Source organism: Meleagris gallopavo, chromosome Z (assembly GCF_905368555.1).
Source record: "Meleagris gallopavo chromosome Z, MGAL_WU_HG_1.1, whole genome shotgun sequence".
Taxonomy (NCBI): domain Eukaryota; kingdom Metazoa; phylum Chordata; class Aves; order Galliformes; family Phasianidae; genus Meleagris; species Meleagris gallopavo.
This window is the reverse complement of record NC_139435.1, coordinates 138,690-161,097: the sequence shown is the minus strand read 5'-3', so window position 1 is coordinate 161,097 and position 22,408 is coordinate 138,690. Positions and strand designations below refer to the sequence as shown.

The window sequence follows — 22,408 nt, the reverse complement described above, 5'->3', positions numbered from 1 at the left end:
ATTAGCTTAATAAGGATTAATAGGGGTTTGGGGGATTAATAGGGATTAATAGCAATATTAGGGGGATTAATAGTGGAAATAAGGGAATTAATAGCGGTATTAGGGTGATTAATAGCAATATTAGGGGAACTAATAGCGGTAATGGGGAATTAATAGCGGTATTAGGGGGGTTAATAGGGATTAATAGGATTATTAGAGGAATTAATAGGGTTATTAGGCTTTTTAGGGGGTTATTAGTGCTATTAATAGGATTATTAGGACTGTTAGGGGGGTTATTAGCACTACTAATAATAGATTTATTAGGGTTGTTAAGGGGGTTGTTAGCAATATTAGTAGGGTTATTAGGGCTGTTAGGGGGGTTACTGGGGTATTAATAGGGTATTTAGGGTGATTAGGGATATTATTGAGATATTAATAGGATTATTAGTGTTATTATTAGGGCTATTAGGGCTATTATTAGAGTTATTGGGTTTGTTACGAGCCATATTAGGCTTATTATTAGATTTATTAGGGTTATTATTAATTTATTAGGGTTATTATTAGGAGTTTTAGGGTCGTACTTAGGGTTATCAGGGTCATTATTAGCTCTATTAGGCCTATTATTAGGCCGATTAGAGTTATTAGGGTTGTTATTAGGGTTATTTGGGGTATTATTAGGGTTATTATTAAGGATATTAGGGTTGAATTTAGAGTCATTAGAGTTATTGGAGCGGTTATTAGGATTATTAGGGCTATTACAGTTATTGTTAGGGTTATTAGGATTATTATCAGCCTCATTAGGGTTATTTTTAGGGTTATTTGGGTTGTAATTAGGGGTATTAGGATTTTAAAGAGGGCTATTAGGGGTATTAGAGGTGTTATTAGTCGTATTAGAGCTATTAGTGTTACTAGTAGGCCTATTAGTGTATTATTAGGGCTGTTAGGGTTATCAGCCTTATTAGGGCTATTTTTAGGGCTGTTAGGGTTATTAGGGTTATTAGAGTTCTTATTAGGGTTATTAATGTAATTAGGATTATTATAAGAGTCGTTAGTGTTATTATTAGGGCTATTAGGGTTATTATTAGGGTTATTAGTGTTACTATTAGGGCTATTAGGGTTATTAGGGTTATTAGGGTTATCAGTTATTACTGGGGTCATTTCGGGTCATTGGGCTCATCATTAGCGCTATTAGGCCAATTATTAGGCCCATTAGGGTTATTAGGGGTATTAGGTTAATTAGGGTTATAATTACGGTTATTATTAGGGCTATTAGGGTTCTTAGGGTCAAACTTAGGGTTATTAGAGGCCTTATTAGGGTTATTAATGTAATTAGGGTTACTATTAGGGTCATTAGGTTTATTATTAGGATTATTAGTGTTATTATTAGAGCTATTAATGTGGTCATGAGCCTTATTAGGGCTATTTTTCAAGCGAATAGGGTCATTATTAGGGTTATTAGACTTATTCCTGGGGTCACTGGGCTCATTATTAGCGCTATTAGCCCAATTATTAGCCTAATTAGCCTCATTAACGAAGCCTTTCCCCTTGCAGGTCCTAATTGCCGCCTAGCGACCGCTTCCTCCCCCCCCTCCCCCCCTTTGCCCCCCCTCCCCAACTTCCTTCTTATTAATTAGACAAGTCTGACTAACGAAGAAGCGCAGACGCAAGCCGAGAGCTCGTCATTAGCCAATTAACGAAAGCAATTAAGCGCTAATGAATCGGCGGGGCTCCTCTCCACGCATGTGGTGACAAAAGCGGATTTTGTGCCTCAATTCCTTTCGACGCCCGAAAGGAAAACAAACGAAACGATAGGAGAAGAAAGAAGAAAGGAAGATGATTAATTAGTGATTAATTAACCCGCCTAACAAAGGAGAGAAAAAGAGCGTTTTTTTTGGGGGGGGGAATTAATTAATAATCGCAATAATAACGGAATTAAGTGTACTTCAGTTGGGAACAAAAAAACACAAAAACACGCTCTGGACTCTTCGGTTTTAATTAACGGCTCATAATTAGGCGGTTAATTAATTAAAAGCCAACCATAAGGGTGGGGAGGAAAAGACCGGATGGTCTTAACGAGAAGTTCGTTAATGAATGAATAGATTATATATAATTATATAGAGAGGGAATCTATATGGGGCAAAGAAGGTGCAGAAGGAAGCGATCGAAAGCCACGCCGTAATTAAGCCTAATTAATTAACTTTTGTAAGGAGAATTTTACTGTAAATAGCCTTCGGTTTCTCCCCTGTTATTAGCTACTTAATAATCGTGATTAATTAATTAATGAAGTGGAGTCGTTCTCGTGGCGCCTGGATGCCGCGGTGGGGATTTTTTCTTGCAGAGGTACAACGAAATTGTTCCCATGTTTTTACCGCTGTGCCTTCCTAATTAATTGTCCCGTTTGTCGTTGTGCTTAACGAGCTGCGTTAATTAATTCCTGGATTCATTAAGCGGGGTGGTTAATTAAAGGGGGGGAGTGGGTTAAGGCTTAATAAAGTTAATGAAGTTAACGAAGGAGAGCGCGAGGAGGAGGAGGAGATCGAGGGGGGCGGCGGGGCGGGGTTGGGGGGCGGGTGTTAATTAGTTAATTAATTAGTTAATTGGGGGGGCTTAATGAAGGTGATTAATGAATGGTGTTGATTAATGAAGATGTCTTAACGAGCCTTATAACGAGCACTTTGCGGAGGAGGGGGCGCTAATGAAGGCGGCATTCGTTAATGAGAGGCGGAAGGGTGGGCGGGTGGGCGAGGCAGTTGTCGGCTTGGGCTCATTTGCATAAATTAGTATACAAAATCAAGAAAGGCCTTTAATTAGAAGCGATAATGAGGATCGAAACAGTGATAATGAAGAACTCATTAATTGGCGACATAATGAGCAGCGGATCGTTACGGAATTGGATCCCATGCGTTGGATTTGCATTGGTTGAAAGCTGAGCTCATTTGCATAAATTAGCATGCAAGGATCGAGGAAGGTTGTTGATAACATGGCTAATGAGGATTGGAATGGCGTTAACGAAGAATTTGTTAATTAGCAGCCGTGACGAGCAGTGGATGGATTCCGTCAAATTGGATTCCTTGTATTGGCTTCGCATTGGTTGAAAGCTGGGTTCATTTGAATAAATCAGCATGCAAGGATTGAGAAAGGTCGTTAATTAGCATGTCTAATGTGGATCAAATCAACCATAACGAAGAATTTGTTAACTGCCGTGACGAGCAGCAGATCTTCATGTTGGTTTCCATTGATTTTCTTGGCTGTCTATTGGTCGAAAGCTGGACTCATTTGCATAAATTAGTATGCGAGTATCAAGAAAGGCCTTTAATTAGGAAAGCTAATGAGGATTGGAGCAGTGCTAACGAAGAATTCATTAATTAGCGACATACCGAGCAGCTAATTGTTACCATCGAGGTGGATTCCATGTGTTGCCTTCGCATTGGTCGAAAGTAGAGCTCATTTGCATAAATTAGCATGTGAGGATCGAGAAACGTCTTTAATTAAAAGAGCTAACGAGGATTGGAACGGCGTTAATGAAGGATTCATTAATTAACGGCATTGATGAGCTGTGAATTGTTATCGAATTGGATTCCATGCCTTGGCTTCACATTTCTCCAAAGCTGGACTCATTTGCATAAATTAGCATGCGAAGATCAAGGAAGATCGTTGATTAGCACGGCTAATGAGGATTGGAACAGTGTTAACGAGGAATTCATTAATTAGCGACAGAACAAGCAGCGGATCATTATCAAATTGGATCCCGTGCGTTGGCTTCGCATTGGTCAAAAGCTGAGCTCATTTGCATAAATTGGCATGCAAGGATTGAGAAGGGCCTTTAATTAGAAGAGCTAACAAGGATCGGAACAGCGTTAATGAAGAATTTGTTAATTAGCAGCCGTGACGAGCAGCGGATGGATTGCGTCAAATTGGATTCCGTGTATTGGCTTCGCATTGGTTGAAAGCTGGGCTCATTTGCATAAATTAGATTGTGAGGATGGAGGAAGGTCGCTGATTAGCATGGCCAATGAGGATTGGAGTGATGTTAAGGAAGAATTCGTCAATTAGCTACATAATGAGCAGCAGATCATTGTTGAATTGGATCCCATGCATTGGCTTTGCATTGGTCGAAAGCTGAGCTCATTTGCATAATTAACAATAATGAAGCCGTATCTCGTTAATTAGGGCTATTAATTAGCCGTCTTAATTAGGCAGGGGATCTGAGAGCCCATAGGAGCCACTCACTGGCTGGAGGGATGCGGAAACGGTTTGGAGAAGGGCTTAATTAGCGTTAATTAGCCACTAATAATCCGCCTCATTAATGAAGCTACTTAATTAGCGCCGCCAGGTGGAGTTTGTGGGGATTGCAGCTGTTTTTCAATGGGGGATTTTGGGTTTTTTTTAGGGGATTTTTATGGTTGGTTGTTTTTTTTTAGGTTTTTTTGGAGGGTGGGTTTGATGGGATTTTTGGGGTGAACTTGGGGGATTTGGGTTTTTTTAGGGGATTTTTGGGGTGATTTGGGGGTGATTTGGGGATTTTTAAGGGATTGGAGGGGGTTTGGGGGGGTGGGGGTGATTTTGGGGTGATTTTTGTGTTTTTTAGGGGATTTTTATGTTGGTTTTGTAGGTTTTTCGGGGTGAATTTGGGGTTTTTTTAGGCGATTTCTGGGGGAATTGGGTTTTTTTAGGGGATTTTGGGGGGTTATTTTGGGGGAATTTTTGGATTTTTGGGGTTTTCTTTAGTTTTTGTTGGGGTTAAGGGGATTTTTGGGGTGAATTGGGGGGATTTGGGGTTTTTTTTAGAGGATTTTTGGGAGGATTTTAGCGGTTTTTAGCAGATTTTTGGCTGGGATTTTTGGAGGTTTTTTAGGGGTGATTTTTGGTTTTTTTTTGGGGGGGGGACGTTATGATTCTTTTTTGGGAGGGAATTTTGGGGTGAAATCGGGTTTTTTTTAGGGGATTTTTGGGATGACTTTGGAGGATTTTTGTTTTCTGTAAGGGATTTTTGGGGGTGATCTTGGGCGATTTTTTGGGGAATTTTTGGGTTGATTTTTTTTTTAGTGGATTTTTATTTTTACTTTTTTTTTTTTTAGGGCTTTGTCGGGGGTTGGGGGATTTGGGGGTAGATTTGGGGGATTTTTTTTTTTAGGGGATTTTGGGGGGGTTGGGGGGTGATTTGGGGGGTTTTGGGGGAATTTTTTGGATTTTTTTTTTAGGGTTTTCGGGGGGGAGGGGGGGTGGAATTTTGGGATGATTCGAGGAACCTTTGGATTATTTTTAGGGGATCTTGGGTTTTTTTGGCATCATTTTGGGGGATTTGGGGGGTTTTAGGGGATTTTTTTTTAATGATTTTTGGGTGATTTTGGAGTTTTTGGGGGAGGATTTTGGGGGGATTTTTTGAGGGGATTTTTTGAGGAGATTTTGGGGTGTTTGGGGGGTGATTTTGGGGTTTTGGGTTTTTAGGGGATTTTTGGGGTGATTTGGGGGTAACTTGGAGGGGATTTGGGGGGTTGGGGTTTTGGGGGGCATTTGGGGGGGATTTGGGGGGGATTTAGGGGGATTTTTTGGGGTGGAATGAGAAAGGGGAAAAGGAAGGGGGAGAAGGAAAATGGGAAAAGGGAAGAAGGGGGAAATAAAGGAGAAGGGAAAAGGAGGAAAAAGGAAAGGGGGAAATAAAAGGAAGGGGAGAAAAGGAAAAGGATTGAAGGGGGGAAAGGAAAACGAAGAAGCAAAAGGAAAAGGAGAACAAAAAGGGGGAAAAGGAAATACGGAAAGAAAGGGGAAAAAAGAAAAGGAATGAAAGGAAGAAAATGGGGGAAAAGGGGAAAGGGAAAAGAAGGGGAAAAGAAACGAAATAAAAAAGGAAAATAAGAAAAGAGCAAAAAGGAAAAAAGGAAAAGAGAGGAAAAAAGAAAAACAGGGAAAATAAGAAAAAAAGGAAAAGAAAGGGGAAAATAAAAGAGGAAAGGAAAAGAAAATAATTCAAAAGGGAAAAGGGGGGGAAAAGGGGGGAGGGGAAAAAGAAGAAAAAAAAGGAAAAAGGAAAAAAAGAGAAAGGAAAATAAGGAAAAAAGAAAAGGGAAAAAAGGGGAAAATGGGGAAAAAAATGAATAAGGAAAAAGGAGGAGGGGAAAAAGGGGAAAAAGAAAAGGGGAAGGGAAATAAATGTGAAAAAGGAAATTGAAAAGAAAAAGGGGGGAAGGGGAAAAAAATTTATAAGGGAGAAAATGGGGAAAAATTGTTTTAAATTGGGGAAAATGGGTTAAAAAGGGAGGAAATAGTTTTAAAAGGGGGGAAATTGTTTTAAAAGGGGGAATAAGGGGAAAAAGGGGAAAAATTGTTTTAAAAAAAGGGGGGGAAAGGGAAGATTGTTTAAAAAGGGGAAAAATGAGGGAAAGGGGGAAAATATTTTAAAAAGGGGGGAAATTTGTTTTAAAAAGGGGGGAATAAGGGGGTAAAAGGGAAATTCATTAAAAGAAGGGGAAAATAGTTGAAAAGGGGGGGAAATAGTTGAGAAAGGGGGAAAATAGTTGAAAAGGAGAATGAAAATTGGAAGAAAAGGAAAAATAAAAGTGGGAAGAAATTGGGAAAAAATGGGGGAAATATTTTTTAAAAGGGGGAAATAAAGGGGAAAATGGAGAAAAAGGGTGAAGAAAACGGGAAAAGGGGGAAGAAAATTGTTAAAAAATTGAGGGAAAAGGGGGAAAATCTGTTAAAAGAGGGAGGAAAGGAGAAAAATAGTTGAAAAAGGGGGGAAATAGGTAAAAAGGTGGAAGAAAATCGGAAGAAAAAGGGGAAAATAGTTTAACAGTGGGAAGAAAATGGGAAAAAAGGGGGAAAATAGTTTTTAAAAGGGGGAATAAGGGGAAAAATGGGGGGAAAGCGGGAAGAAAATGGGAAAAAAGGGAAAAATGGTTAAAGAACGGCGGGGAAATAAGAAAGGGGGAAATCAAGGGAGGATAATAATTAATAGGGGCGAAATGGGAACACGAAGGGGGTGGGGTGCGACAAAAGTGGGAAGTAATGGGGTCGATTGGGGGGGTCTGAAAGCTTTTTCTGCTGTTTTTTTTCCCCTTTTGTTTTTTTTTTTTTCCCTCTTTTGGAGCCCCTCGTCGTCGTCGCTGCGTTGGTGGCGATGAGAAATTGGGATCTGTGGCCTTGGATTCGTTCTCGTTCCCTTTTTTGCGATGCGACGGAGGGGAGAAAACACAGAAAAAAAAGACAAAAAAAAAAAAAAAAAAGGAAAAAACGATGGAGATTTCTCACGTTTCAGTGCCTGGCTTCTTTTCTGTTGTTGTTGTTGTTGTTCTGAAGCTTTGTTTTTTGTCTCGCTGCTCTTTTTCTTTTGCTCTTGTGGTCGGTAGGAGGGGAAACATGAAGTGATGTAAAAATTGGGGGGAGGGGGCGTGAGATACTTGGGGTTGTTTTCTTGCTTTCGGATCGTGGATGTGGTTGAGAATGGGGAAATATGGGGGGAGAATGGGGTAAAGGGGGGTGCGGATAGAAATAAAGGGGAAATGGGGAAAATGGGGGAGAGAAGAAATAAAGAGGAAAGGAGGGGAAGGGGGGAAGAAAAAAGGGGAAATGAGGGGAAAGTAAGGGGAAGGGAAAGAGGAAAAGGAAAAAGGGAAAAAGGGGAAAAGAAAAGGGAAAAGGACAATGGAAAGGGGGAAAGAAAAAAGGAAAAAGGAAAGGGGGAAAAGGGAAGAAGGAAAAAGAGGAAAACAAAAGGGGAAGAAAAAAGAGGAAAAGGGAAATGAAAAGGGGGAAATGGGAAAAAAGGAAAACAAGGGGGAAGGAAAGAAGGAAAAAAGGAAATGAAAAGGGGGAAAGAAAAAGGGAAAATGAAAAGGGGAAAAGAAAAAGGAAAAATGAAAAGGGGAAAAGAAAAAGGAAAAAGGGGGAAAGAAAAGGGGAAATGAAAAGGGGAAAAAGGGGAAAAACTGGAGAAACGAAAAGGAGGGGAAAGAAAGGAAAAAAAAAGAAAAAAAGGGGAAAGATACAAGGGAGAAACGGAAAAGGAAAAAGGGAAAAATGAAGAAAAGAAGAAAGGGAAAACAAAATGGGAAGAAGAAAAGGAAAAAAAGGAACGAAAGGAAAAAAAAAAGAAAAAAGGGAAAAGAAGAGAAAAGGAGAAAGAAAAGATGAAAAACAGACCGAAAAATAGAAAAAAAAGGAAAGAAGAAATAGGAGAGAAGTAGAGGAGGAAAAATGGAAGAAAAAGAAAGAAGGATAAAAAAGGAAAAAAGGAAACGAAGTGGAAAAGGGGAAAAAAGGACAAAGGACAGAAGATAAAAGGAAAATGAGGAAAAAAAGGAAGAAAAATGGAAAAAAAAAAAGGAAAAGAGGAAACGAAAGAAGAGGAAAAGAGGGAAAAAATGGGAAAAATGGGAAAATGAAAAAGGGGAACAAGAAAAAAGGGAAAAGGAAGAAAAAAGGGAAAGAAAAGAGGAAAAACGGAAAAAAAAGGAAAAAGGGAAAAAGCAAAAGAGGAAAAAATGGGAAAATGGAAAAAAGGAAAATAAAAGGGGGAAAAAGGAAAAATGGGGAAAAGGGGGAAAAGGAAAAAGGAAAAAAAATTGGAAAAAGGAAAAGAAAATAAAAAGGGAAAAAAATAGAAAAAAGGAAAAAAGGAAATGAAAAAAAAAGGGGAAGGAAAAAATGGAGAAAAAGGGGGGGAAAAAGAGGGAAAAGGGGAAAAGTGGAGAAAGAGGAAAAGAAGGGGGAAAAGGAAAAAAAAGGGGTAGTAAGGGAAAAGTGGCAGAAAAAGGGGGAAAAGGGAAGGAAAAATGGAAAAAAAAATAAAGGAAAAATGGGAAAAAATGGAAAAATGAGAGAAAGGAAAAAGTGGGAAAAAAATGGGGAAAAGGGAGAAAATAAAAGGAAAAAGGGGGGGGAAGAAGAAAAGGGAAAAAAGCTAAAAGCAGGAAAAGGGGGGGAAAAGGAAAAAAGGGGAAAAAGGAAAAAAATTGAAAAAATTGAAAAGGGAAAAGGGAGAAAAAGGAAAAAAACGGAAAAAGGAAAAGGAGAAAAAAGGGAGAAGAGGAAAAAAACGGGGAAAAGAGAGAAAAAGGGGGAAAAAGAGGGGAAAAGGGGAATTGAGGGAAATAAAATTAAAAAAAGAAAAAAAAGGAAAAAAGGGAAAAAGGAAAAAAAAAAGAAAAAAGGCAAAAAATAAAAAAAATGGCAAAAGGCAAAAAATGGCGAAAAAAAGGAAAAAGGCAAAAAAAAGGAAAAAAGTGAAAAAAAGGCAAAAAAGGCAAAAAAAAGGGAAAACGGGAAAAAGGCGAAAAAAGGGAAAAAAGGAGGGATAAATGGGGAAAAATGGCAAAAAAAAAAAAGAAAATGGGGGAAAAATGGCAAAAAAAGGGGAAAATGGCAAAAATGGAGAAAAAAAGGAAAAGGGAAAAAATGGCAAAAAAAAAAAAGGAAAAAGGCACAAAAGGGGGAAAAATGAAAGAAAAGGGAAAAAAGGCAAAAAAAAAAAGTGGGAAAAAGGCAAAAAAAAAAGGGGGGGAAGGCAAAAATAAAAAAAGGAAAAAGGAAAAAAAGGGAAAAATGCAAAAAAAATAAAAAAAGGAAAAAAGGCAAAAAAAGACCAAAAAAAAGAAAAAAAGAAAAAAGAAAAAAAAAAACCTGATGTCAGATTCTGAATATTTCTTCTTTGTAGATTTTTGGACTCATTGGGAGTCAAAGTTTGTTACTTTATTTTGGTAATTAAGCGCTCGCGTTAACGAAGCTGGAAGAAAACCGGCGCCGTCGCTTCTTTCCTTTCGCCGTTGGTCGCAATGGGGATTTTTGTTTCTTGCAACCACGGCGGCTGCCACAGTGACGGGAAGGGTGGATTAATTAATGAGCAGGGGGTTAATGAGGTTAACGAAGGGGTGGCGGAGTGGCTGGGTGTTAATTAACGAGCGGAGGACCGGAGCGGAGGGGGAGGAAAATGGCTGGGAGGGGGGACTGGGGGGGAGATGGGGGGGATTGTGATGGAAATGGATGGAAAAATGAAATAAAAGTGATGGAAAAGTGATGGGAATGATGGGAGTTTGTTCGAAGGGGGGAATTGGGGCGTTTCGGGGAAATTGGGGGGAAATCGTCATGAAAATGGGGGAAATGGGGGAAATAGAAAAGGGGGCAAGTCGGGAAATTCGGGGGGAAACTGTGGGAAACGTAGGAAAATCGGTGGAAAACTGTAAAAAAAAAATTGTGGGGAAATTGGGAGGAAATGTGGGGAAAATTGGGAAAACGGGAAAAATGGGGAAAATTGGTTGAAATTTGGGGGAAACTTGTTTGAAATTTGGGGGAAAATGGGGGAAAATTGGGGGAGATTGGTGGAAAACCATAAAGAGAATTTAGGGGAAACGGGGGGAAATTTGAGGGAAATTTGGATAAATGTGGGGGAAATTGGGGGAAATGTGGGGAAATTTGTGGGAAAATGGGGGAAATAAGGGAAAACGGGGTGAAAATGGGAAATTTTGGGAAACTGGGGGAATTCAGGGAAATTTGGGGAAAATTGGGAAAAATACGGGGAAATTTGAGGGAAAGCTGGGAAAATTTGGGGGAAAATTGGTGGGAAATGGGGGAAATTTTGGAGAACATGGGGGACAATTGGTGGAAATTTGGGGGAAAATTAGTCAAAATTGGAGGAAACTTGTGGGAAAATTAGAGGAAAATTGGGGAAATTTGGGTGAAATTTGGGGAAAAATGGGGAAATGGTGGAAAATGGAGGGAAGTGGGAGAATTGGAGGGAAATGGGAAAAAAGGAGGAAAATTGGTGGAAATTTGGAGGAAATTTGGTTGAAATTTGGGGGGAAAATGGGAGAAATTCGAAGGAAAATTGGTGGAAAATTGTAAAGAAAATGGTTGAAAATGGGGGAAAAAACTGGAAAATGGTTGAAAATGGGGGAAATTGGGGGAAGGGAAATGGGGGAAAATTGGGGGAAATTGGGGGAAAAAATGAGGGAAAATGGGGAAATTAGGTGGGAATTGGGGGAAATGGGGAAATCGGGGAAATTGGGAGGGAAGAAAAAATGGGGAAAATTGAGGGAAAAAGGGGAAATTCGGTGGAAAATGGTGGAAATCTGAGGAAATGCAGGGAGAAGTGGGAGAGAATGGGGAAAATTGGGGAAAATTGGTGGAAAAACGTAAAAAAAATGGTGGAAAATCATGGAAAAACGGTGGAAAACGGGAAAATGGGGTAAAAATGGGAGAAATTTTGGGGGAAACTGGTAGAAACTTGGAGGAAAATGGGGGAAATAGGGGAAAATTAGGAGAAAATGGGCAGAATTGGGGAAAAATGGGGAAAATCAGGGGAAATTTGAGGAAAGTTGGGGGAAATTTGGGAGAAAATTTGGGATAATTGGTGGAAATTAGGGGGAAAATTGGTCAAAATTTTTGGGAAAATTGGTAGAAAATTGTAGGGAATCTGGGGGAAAATTTGGAGAAAATTTGGGGAATATAGGGAAAAAAAGGGGGAGAGAGAGGAAAATGGAGGAAAAGGGAGGAAAATGGGAAATTGGGAAAAAAATGGTGGAAATTTGGGCAAAATTGTGGAAAAATCGGAGGAAATCGTGGGAAAATTGGTGGGAAATTGGGGACATTTGGGGGAAAATTGTGGGAAAGTTGGAGGAAAATTGGGAAAATTGGGTGAAATTGTGGGAAAAAATGTGGGGAAATTCGTGAAATTGGGGGGAAATGGGAAAATTGGTGGCAGACAGAAAAAAATGAGGAAAACTGGAGAAAATTTGGGGGAAATTCGGTGGAATTTGCAGAAAAATGGGGGAAATTTGAAGGAGATTTGAGGGAAAACTATGGAAATTTCAGGCAAAATGGAGGAAAATTGGGCACATTTGGGGGAAATTGGGGGAAACTGGGGTGAAACTTGATGGAAAGTGGGCAAGAAAGGGGGAGATAGGTGGAAATTTGGAGGAAAATAGGGGAAATTTGGGGGGAGATTTTGGGAAAATTTGTGGGAAAATTGGGGAAAATGGTGGAAAATTATAAAGAAAATGGTTGAAAATGAGGAAAAATATGGGAAAATGGTGGAAAATGGGGGAAATTGGGGAAAAATGGGGGAAAATGGTGGAAATTGGGAGGAAAACGGGAAAATGGGGGAAATTTGATGATAATTCGGGGGAATATGGGGGAAAATTTGGGAAAAATTGGTGGAAAATGGGTGCAAAATGGTAGAAAATTTGGGGAAAATGGTAGAAATTTGGTGGAAAATGGAGGAAAATGGGGGAAAATTAGGGGAAATAAGGGGGAGGAAAGGGGAAAATTTAAAAGAAAATGGTGGAAATCGGGGGGAAAAAATGTGGGAAATTAGGCTAAAATGGGGAAAACGGAGAAATATTGGGGGAAATTGAGGGAAAATGGGGGGAAAAGGGTAAGATGGGGGAAAATGGGGAAAAATTGGTGGAAATTTGGGGGGAAATAGGGGAAATTTGGGGGAAAATGGGGGGAAACTTGGAGGAAAATTGGAAAATTGGTGGAAATCTGGAGGAAAACGGGGGAAAGAAGGAAAAAAAGGGGAAAAGATGGGAAAATGGGTTGAAATCTGGGGGAAAATGGGGCAAATTGGAGGGAATGGGGGGAAAATGGGGGGGAAATAGGGGAAAATTAGTGGAAAATCGTAAAAAAATGGTGGAAATGGGGAAATTGGGGGGAACAAGGTGGAAAACTGGGAGAAACTGGGGGAAAAAATGGGGGAAATTTAGGGGAAAATGGGGGAAAATGGGGAAATTTAGAAAAAATTGGTGGAAAATTGTAAAAAAAAAAAAAAAAAAAGGAGGAAACCTGGGGGAAAATGGGGGAAGTTGGGAGGAATTGTGGGGAAAATTGGGGGAAAATGGGGGGCAGATGGAGAAAATTGGTTGAAATATGGGGAAAGTTGGTTGAAATTTTGGGGGAAAATGGGTTGTAAATGGGGAAACATGGTAGAAAGTCGTAAAGAAAATTTGGGGAAAATGGGGAAAAATGGAGAAAAATGGGGGATAATTTGGAGAAAATTGAGAAATTTGGGGGGAAATTGGGGGGAAAATGGCGGGAAAAAAAGGGAGACGGGGGAAAATGGAGGAAAATGGGGAAAAAATGGTGGGAATGTGGTGAAAATTGGGGAGGAAAGAGGGAAATTGGGGGAATTTGGGAAATGGGGGGGGGAATGAGGGATATTTAGGGAAAATTGGTGGAAAATCATAAAAAAAAATTGGGGAAAGATAGGGTGAAATTGGGAAAATTGGGAGGAAATGTAGGGAAAATTGGTTAAAATTTGGAGGAAAATTGGTGGGGAAAATGGGTTGAAATTTGGGGGAAAATGGTGGGAATTCGGGGAAATGGGTCAAATGTGGGGAAAATGGGGGGAAAATTGGGGAAAATTGGTGGAAAATCATAAAAAGTGGTGGAAATGGGGAAATTGGGGGGAACAAGGTGGAAAACTGGGAGAAAAAATGGGGGAAATTTAGGGGAAAATGGGGGCAAATGGGGGGCAAACGGGGAAATTTAGAAAAATTTGGTGGAAAATTGTAAAAAAAAAAAAAGGGGGAAAATGGGGGAAAATTGGGGGAAATGGGGAAAATGGGGAAATTGGGAGAAAACGTGGGGAAAATGGGGGGAAATTGGGGAAAACTGGTGGAAAATCATAAAAAATGGTGTTACTGGGGAAATTGGGGGGAACAAGGAGGAAAATTGGGAGAAACTGGGGACAAAAATGAGGAAATTTAGGGGAAAATGGGGGCAAATGGGGGAAAACGGGGAAATTCAGGAAAAATTGGTGGAAAATTGTAAAAAATGGGGAAAATGGGGGAAAATGGGGGAAAATTTGGGGAAAACAGAAAAAATGGGGTAAATTGGAGAGGAAATGGGGGGAAATGGGTAAAATTGGTTGAAAATTGGTTGAAAATGGGTTGAAAATGGGGGGGAAGTGGGGGAATACTTGGGAAAATTGGTGGAAAATTGTAAAGAAATGGTGGAAAATTGGGAGACATGGGGGAAATGTGGGGAAAATGGGGGAAATTTGGTGGAAATGGGGGGAAATTGGGGAAAGTGGTAAAAATTGGTGGAAAAATTCAGTAAAACTGGGAGAAAGTGGCCGAAATGTGTGGGAAATTGGGGGAAGTTTGCGGAAATTGAGGGGGAAATGGGGGAAATTTAGGTAAATTGGGGAAAATATGGGGAAAGATGGTTGAAAATTTGTGGGAAAATTGGGGAAAATTGATGGGCAATGGGGGAAATATTGGAGAAAACGGGGTACAATTTGTTGATATTTGGCGGAAATATTGGGGAAAACTGTGGGAAAATTGGAGGAAAATTGGGGGAATTTGGGGAAAAAAATGATGGAAAATCAGTGGAAATTTGGGGGAAATGGGGAAATTGAGGGAAATTGGGAGGAAATGTGGGGAAAAATGGGGGGAGAAAACGGAAAAAAATGGAAAAATTGGTTGAAATTTGGTTGAAAATGGGGGAATTGGGGGGAATGGGAGGAAATCTGGGGAAAAAATGGGGGAAAATTGGGAGGAAATTGGGGGAAATTGGGGGAAAAGGGGGGAAGAAATGGGGAAAATGGGTTGAAATTGGGGGAAAATTGAGGGAAATTGGGGAAAATTGGTGGAAAACGGGGAAAAATGGGGAAAATGGGTTGAAATTGGGGGAAAATTGAGGGAAATTGGGGAAAATTGGTGGAAAATTGTAAAGAAATGGTGGAAAATTGGGAGACATGGGGGAAATGTGGGGAAAATGGGGCAAAATTGGGGGGAAATGGGGAGAAATTGGGAAAAGTGGTAAAAACTGGTGGAGAATTTGGGTGAAACTGTGAGAAAATGGTCAAGATGTGTTGGAAATTGGGAGGAAAATGGGGAAATTTTGGGGAAAATTGAGGAAATGGGAAATTGGGAAAATTGGGAAAAAAATGGGGAAAAAAAAGCGGGGGGGGGGTGGGGGAAATGAAGGAAAATGGGGGGAAATTGGTGGAAATGTGGTGAAAATTGGGGGGAAAAGGTGGAAATTGGGGGAATTTGGATACATGGGGGAAAATCGTAAAAAAAATGGTGGGAAATGGGGGAAAATGTGGGAGATTGGTGGAAATTTAGAGGAAAATTGGGGAAATTTAGGAAAAATGGGGAAAATCGGTTGAAATTTGGGGGGAAAATGGGTTAAATTGGGGGGGGAAAACGGAGAAAAATGGGGGAAAGTGGGGAAAAATGTGGAAAATTATAAAGAAATGGTGGGAAAATTTGGAAATTTGGGGGAAAACGGGTTGAAATAGGGGCAAAATTGTGGGGAAATAGGTGGAAGTTGGGGAAAGTGGTAAAAATTAATGGAGAATTTGTGTGAAACTGGGAGAAAATGATCGAAATGTGTGGAAAATTGGGGTTTTAAAAGGGGGAAAAATGGGGAAAATTGAAAAGAAATGGTGGAGAATATGGGAATGTGCGAAAATGGGGGGAATTTGGGGAAAATGGGGTAAATTGGGGAGGAAATGGGGGAAAATGGGCAAAAACTGGTTGAAATTTGGGGGAAAATGGGTTGAAATTGGGGGAAAATTGAGGGAAATTGGGGAAAATTGGTGGAAAACTGTAAAGAAATGGTGGAAAATTGGGAGACATGGGGAAAATGTGGGGAAAACGGGGCAAAATTGGGGGGAAGTGGGAGGATATTGGGGAAAGCGGTAAAAACTGGTGGAGAAAATTGGGAGAAATTGGACGAAATGTGCGGGAAATTGGGGGAAAATGGGGAAGTTGGGAAAATTGGGGGAAATTTGGGGGAAATTTGCGGAAAATAGGGGAAAAAAGAGAGAGATAGGAGAAACGGAGGAAAATGGGGGGAAATTGTTGGAAATGTGGTGGAAATTGGGGGGAAAAGGTGGAAATTGGGGGAATTTGGGTACATGGGGGAAAATGGGGTAATTTAGGGAAAAATGGTGGAAAATCGTAAAAAAAATGGGGAAAAAATTGGGTGAAATTGGGGAAATTGGGAGGAAATGTGGGGAAAATTTGGGGAAACCTGGAAAAATGGGGAAAATCAGTTGAAAATTGGTGGAAAATGGTGGAGATGGGGAGAATGGAGGGAAATTTGGGGAAATTGGCAGAAAATTGGGGAAAATTGGTGGAAAATCATTAAAAATGGTGGAAATGGGGAAATTGGGGGAACAAGGTGGAAAATTGGGAGAAATTGGGGAAAATGGGAAAAATTTAGGGGAAAATGGGGAAATTTAGGAAAAATTGGTGGAAAATTGTATAAAAAACGAGGAAAAAATGGAAGAAAATGGGAAAAACTGGTTGAAATTTGGAGGAAAATGGGTTGAAATTGGGGGGGAATGGGAGAAATTGGAGAAAATTGGTGAAAAATTGTAAAGAAATGGTGGAAAATTGGGAGACATGGGGGAAATGTGGGGAAAATGGGGGAAATCTGGGGGGAAATGGGGGAAATTGGGGAAAATGGTAAAAATTGGTGGAGAATTTGGGTAAAACTGGGAGAAAGTGGCCGAAATGTGCAGGAAATTGGGGGAAAATTGAGGAAAATTAGTGAAAATTGGTGCAAATTAATTTGGAGAAATTTGAAATTTTGTGGGAAAATTGGGGAAAATTGTGGGAAAAATGGGGAAAATCATTGGGGAAATTTGGGAAAAAAATGAGGGAAAATGGGTGGAAATTTGGGGGAAAATGGGGAAATTGAGGGAAATTTGAGGCATAAATTACGTAAATTTGGGGCAAAATGGGGGAAAATTGGGAGGAAATGTGGGGAAAATTGATGGAAAACTGGGTCAAATGGGGGGCAAATGGGGAAATTTAGGAAAAAATCATGGAAAATTGTAAAAAAAAACGGGGGAAAATGGGAGAAAATCGGGAAAATCAGTTGAAATTTGGGGGAAAATGGGTTGAAATTGGTTGAAAATTGGTTGAAAATGGGTTGAAATTGGGGGGGAATGGGAAAATTGTGGAAAATTGGTGGAAAATTGTAAAGAAATTGTGGAAAATTTGGAAACATCGGGGAAATGTGGGGGAAAATGAGGCAAAATTGGGGGCAAATGGGGGGAAATTGGGGAAAGTGGTAAAAATTGATGGAGAATTTCGGTTTAAAACTGGGAGAAAATGGTCGAAATGTGTGGGAAATTGGGGGGAAATGGGGAAATGGGGAAATTGAGGAAAATTAGTGGAAATTTGGGGAAAATTGGGGGGAAATAGAGGAAAATTGGGGGAAATTTGGAGGAAATTTGGGGAAAAACTGGTTGAAATTTGGGTGGAAAATCGGTTAAAGTTGTGGGAATATTGGAGGAAAATTGTGGAAATTTGGGTGAAATTTGGGGAAAAAATGAGGTAAAATGGGTGGAAATTTGAGGTAAAATTGGTGGAAATTTGGGGAAAATGGGGGGAAACTTGGAGGAAAACTGGAAAATTGATGGAAAATGGGAAAAAAGGGGGGGATTGGTGGAAATTGGGAGGAAAATGGGGGGAAATGTGGAAAAAATGTGGAAAATGGGTTGAAATTTGGGGGAAAATGGGGGAATTGGGGGAAATGTGGGGAAAATGGGGGAACAATGTGGAAAAATGGGAGAAACTGGGGGAAAATGGGGGAAATTTAGGAGAAAATGGGGGCAAATGTGCGGGAAATGGGGAAATTTATAAAAAAATGGTGGAAAATTGTAAAAAAAAAAAACGGGAGGGAATGGGGGAAAATGTGGGGGGAAACAGGGAAAATGGGGGAAATTGGTTGAAAATTGGGGAAAGTTGGTTGAAATTTTGGTGGAAAATGGAGGGTAAATTGGGAACCATGGTAGAAAATCACAAAGAAAATTTAGGGAAAATGGGGGAAAATGGGGGAAAATTGTTGGAAATGTGGTGAAAATTGAGAGGAAAAGGTGGAAATTGGGAGAATTTGGGGAAATGGGGGGAAAATGGGGGGTATTTAGGGAAAATTGGTGGAAAACCGTAAAAAAAAAAATGGGAAAATTGGGGGAAATTGGGAGGAAATGTGGGGAAAATTTGGGGAAATTTGGGGGAAAATGGTTGGAATTTGGGGAAATGGGTCGAAATGAGGGGGAAATGGGGGGGAAAATTGGGGAAAACTTGTGGAAAATCATAAGAAAATGTGGAAATGGGGAAATGGGGGGAACAAGAAGGAAAATTGGGAGAAAGTGGGGAAAATGGGGGAAATTTAGGGGCAAATGGGGGGAAACGGGGAAAATTAGGAAAAATTGGTGGAAAATTGTAAAAAAAATGGGGAGAAATGGGGGAAAATGGGGGAAAATTGGGAGAAAATGGGAAGAAAATGGGGAAAATCGGTTGAAATTTAGGGGAAAATGGGTTGAAATTAGTCGAGATTTGGGGAAAATGGGTTGAATATGCAGGGGAAATGGGGGGAAATTGTGAAAAATTGGTGGAAAATCGTAAAGAAATGGTGGAAAAATGGGAAACGGGGGAAAATGGGGGGAACAATGGGGCAAAATTGGGGGGAAGTGGGGGAAATTTGGGAAAAGTGGTAAAAATTGGTGGAGAATTTGGGTAAAAACTGGGAGAAAATGGTTGAAATGTGCGGGAAATTGGGGGAAAATTGGGGAAAATTGGGAAAATTGAGGAAAATTGGTGGAAATGTGGGGAAATGTGAGGGAAATGTGGGGAAAATTGGTGGAAAATTGGGGGAAAACTGGTGAGAAATGGGGAAAATTTGGGGGAAATGGGGGAAATTAGTTGAAATTTGGGGGAAATAGGGGAAATTTGAAGGAAATATGAGGGAAAAACTATGGAAATTTGGGGCAAAATGGAGGAAAATTGGGGAAAATTGGGGGGAAATAGGGGAAATTTGGGGGAAATTGGAAAATTGGAAATTTGTGGAAAATGTGGGAAAAAGGGGAAGATTGGTGGAAATTGTGAGGAAAATGGGGGAAATGGGGGGCAAATGGAGAAATTTAGGAAAAATTGGTGGAAAATTGTAAAAAAAAATGGGGGGGAAAATGGGAAAAAATCGGGGAAAATTTGGGGAAAACCAGGAAAATGGGGGAAAATGGAGAAAATGGGGGGAAATGGGGGAAATTGCGGGAAAATTTGGGGGAAAACGGGAAAATTTGGGGGAAACTGGGGGAAAGTTGAGGAAAAGGGGGGAGATGGGGGAAATGGGGGAAAATGGGGGGAAATTGGTCAAAATTTGGGGGGAATTGGGGAAATTTGGAGAAATTGTGGTGAAAATGAGGGGGGAATGGGGGGGGAAAGGGGGAATTTAGAGAAAATTGGTGGAAAATCCTACCAAAAAATGGGGAAAAATGGGGGGAAGTTGGGAGGAAATGTGGGGATAATTTGGGGAGAAACGTGGAAAAATGGAGAAAATGGGTTGAAATTTGGGGGAAAATGGAAGAATTGGGGGGAATAGGGGGAAATGGGGGGAAAATGGGGAGGAAATTGGGAAAAACTGGTGGAAAATCGTAAAGAAATGGTGGAAAATTGGGAGACATGGGGGAAATGTGGGGAAAAATGGGGGAAATCTGGGGGGAAATGTGGGGAAAATGGGGAAAGTGGTAAAAATTGGTGGAGAATTTGGGTGAAACTGGGAGAAAGTGGCCGAAATGTGCGGGAAATTGGGGGAAATTTGCGGAAATTGGTGGAAAATTGAGGAAAATTTGGGGAAATTTGTTTGAAATTTTGTGGGAAAATTGGGGGAAATTGTGGGAAAATTGATGGGAAATGGGGGAAATCTGGGGGAAAATGGGGTAAAATTAGTGATATTTGGGGGAAAATTTGGGTAATTGTGGGAAAATTGGAAGAAAATTGGGGAAATCTGGGTGAAATTTGGGGAAAAAATGATGGAAATTGAGGGAAATTTGAGGCAAAAATTATGGAAATTTGGGGCAAAACAGGAAAATTGGGGAAATTGGGAGGAAATGTGGGGAAAAAGTGGGGGGAAACTGGGGCAAATGGGAAAAATTGGGAAAATTGATGGGAAATGGGGGAAATTTGGGAGAAATGGGGTACAATTAGTTGATATTTCGGGGGAAATGTGGGAAATTTGGGGGAACTTTGGGGGAAAATTGAGGAAATTGGGGAAAATTGAGTGAAAATTGGGAAAAAATGAGGTAAAATGGGAGGGAATTTGGGGGAAAATGGGTGGAAATTTGGGTAAAGTGGGGGAAATTAGAGGGAAATTTGAGGGAAAAATTATGGAAATCTGGGGCAAAATGGGGGAAATTGGGGAAATTTGGGGGGGAATGGGGGAAATTTGGGGGAAATGGGGAAAATTGGAAAGCTAATGGAAAATGGGGAAAAAAGGGGGAGATTGGTGGAAATTTGGAGGAAAATGGTGAAAAATGGGGAAAAAAATTGGGAAAATTGGTTGAAATTTGGGGGAAAATGGGTTGAAATTTTGAGGGAAAATCGGGGAAAATTGGTGGAAAATCGAAAAGAAATGGTGGAAAATTGGGAAACATGGGGGAAATGTGGGGAAAATGGGACAAAATCGGGAGCAAATGGGGGGAAATTGGGGAAAGTGGTAAAAATTGGTGGAGAATTTCAGTAAAACTGGGAGAAATTGGTCCAAATGTGTGGGAAATTGGGGGAAAATGGGGAAATTTGGGGGAAAATTGGTGGAAACTGGGGGGAAAATGGGATCAATTAGCTGAAATTTGGGCGAAAATTGGGGAAAATGGGTTGAAAACTGTTGGAAATTTGGGGGAAAATTGTGTAAATTTGGGTGAAATTTGGGGGGGGAATGAGGTAAAATTGGTGGAAATTTTGGGTGAAAATTGGTGGAAATTGAGGGGAAAATGGAGGAAATTTGGGGAAATATGGGGGGGAAAATGAGGGAAAATTGGTGGAAACTTGGGGGAAAATTGGAAAATTGATGGAAAATAGCGGAAAAAAGGAGGAGATTGGTGGAAATTGGGAGGAAAATAGGGGGAAATGGGGAAAAAAATGGGTTAAAATGGGGGAAATTTGGGGGAAAATGGGGAAATTGGGGGGAATGGGGGAAATTGGGGAAAATGGGGGGAAATTGGGGAAAATTGTGGAAAATCATAAAAAAATGGGAAAAAATTGGGGTAACAAGGCGGAAAATTGGGAGAAACTGGGGAAAAATGGGGGAAAATGGGGAAATTCAGGAAAAATTCATGGAAAATTGTAGAAACACGGGGAAAAATGCGAGGAAAATGGGAAAACTGGTTGAAATTTTGGGGAAAATTGGTTCAAATTTTGGGGAAAATGTGTTGAAACGGGGGAAAAACTGAGAAAATGTGGGGGAAAATGGGGGAAAATGGGTGGAAAATTGTAAAGACATGGTGGAAAATTGGGAAATTTGGGGGAAAATGGATTGAAATTGGGGCAAAATTGGGGGAAATGTGGGAAATTGTGAAAGTGGTAAAAATTGGTGGAGAACTTCTGTGAACCTGGGAGAAAATGGTCGGAATGTGCGGGAAATTGGGGAAGGAAAACGGGGGGAAAATTGGGAAAATTGAAAAGAAACGGTGGAAAATGGGGAAATGTGCAAAAATGGGGGGAAAATTGGGAAAAATTGGTGGAAAACCATTAAAAATAGTGGAAATTGGGAAATTGGGGGATACAAGGTGAAAAATTTGGAGAAATTGGGGAAAATTGGGGGAAATGTGGGGAAAAGTGGGGGAAAATGGGGGTAAATGGGGAAAATTGGTGGAAAATCGTAAAAAATTGGTGGAAGATGGGGAAAATGGGGAAAACTGGTGGAAAATGAGGGAAATAGGGAAAAAATTGGGGAAATGTGTTGAAATGTGGGAAAAAAATGGGGGAAAATGAGGGAAATTGGGGATAATTGGAGGAAAATTGTAAAAAAAAATGGTGGAAATGCAGGAGAATGGGGAAAAATGATAGAAAAAGGGGGAAATTGGGGGAAAATGGGGGAAATGTGGGGAAAATTTGAAAATGGGGAAATATGGGAAAATTTGAGGGAAAAATTATAGAAATTTGGGCAAAATTGAGAAAAATTGTGGAGATTTGGGGGAAATGGGGAAAACTGGGTGGAAATTGGGGGGAATTGGGGGGAAAATTGGTGAAAATGGGGAAAAAAGGGAAGATTGGTGGAAACTTGGAGGAAAATAGGGGAAAATGGGAAAAAAATGCTGAAGAATTTGTGGAAGATTTTGGGGAAATTTGTGGGAAAATTGGGGAAAATTGGGGAAAATCGTGAAGAAAATGGTAGAAAATGGGGGAAAATATGGGAAAATGGTGGAAAATGGGGAGGAAACTGGGAAAAATGGAGTAAATTGGGGGAAATGGGAGGAAAACTGGGGAAAATGGGGGAATTTTGATGGAAATTTGGTGGAAAAGGGGAAATTTGGTGGAAAATGGGGGAAAACTGGTGGAAATCTGGGGGGGAATGGGGGAAAATGGGGAAAATCGAGGAAAGTTGTGAAGAAAATGGTGGAAGATGAAATAAAAATGATGAAAAGTGATGAAAAACGATGGAAAAGAATGGTGAAAATTCTTCCAAAATGATC

General features: G+C 40.3%; 2 protein-coding genes across 27 annotated transcripts in view; one reads left to right on the top strand and one right to left on the bottom strand.

Annotated features, from left to right (window-relative positions):
* The window catches only part of TCF4 (transcription factor 4), a 161,107-nt gene extending 158,714 nt beyond the window's left edge, over positions 1–2,393 (top strand). For all 26 annotated transcript variants that reach the window (XM_085214000.1, XM_085213998.1, XM_085213985.1 and 23 more), the window contains one exon: positions 1,531–2,393. The gene's annotated coding sequence lies outside the window, so the exon portion shown is untranslated. The remainder of the gene's footprint in view (positions 1–1,530) is intronic.
* A 4,159-nt stretch (positions 2,394–6,552) lies between these two features.
* LOC146542094 (uncharacterized) lies at positions 6,553–20,958 on the bottom strand. Its single transcript, XM_085213464.1, has 3 exons — positions 20,797–20,958; positions 18,134–18,631; positions 6,553–8,881 (listed from the first exon to the last, which is right to left on the bottom strand). The coding sequence occupies exons 1-3, from the start codon at positions 20,956–20,958 to the stop codon at positions 6,914–6,916; spliced, it is 2,628 nt and encodes an 875-aa protein (XP_085069590.1). The 3' UTR covers positions 6,553–6,913.
* Positions 20,959–22,408: the final 1,450 nt, after the last annotated feature.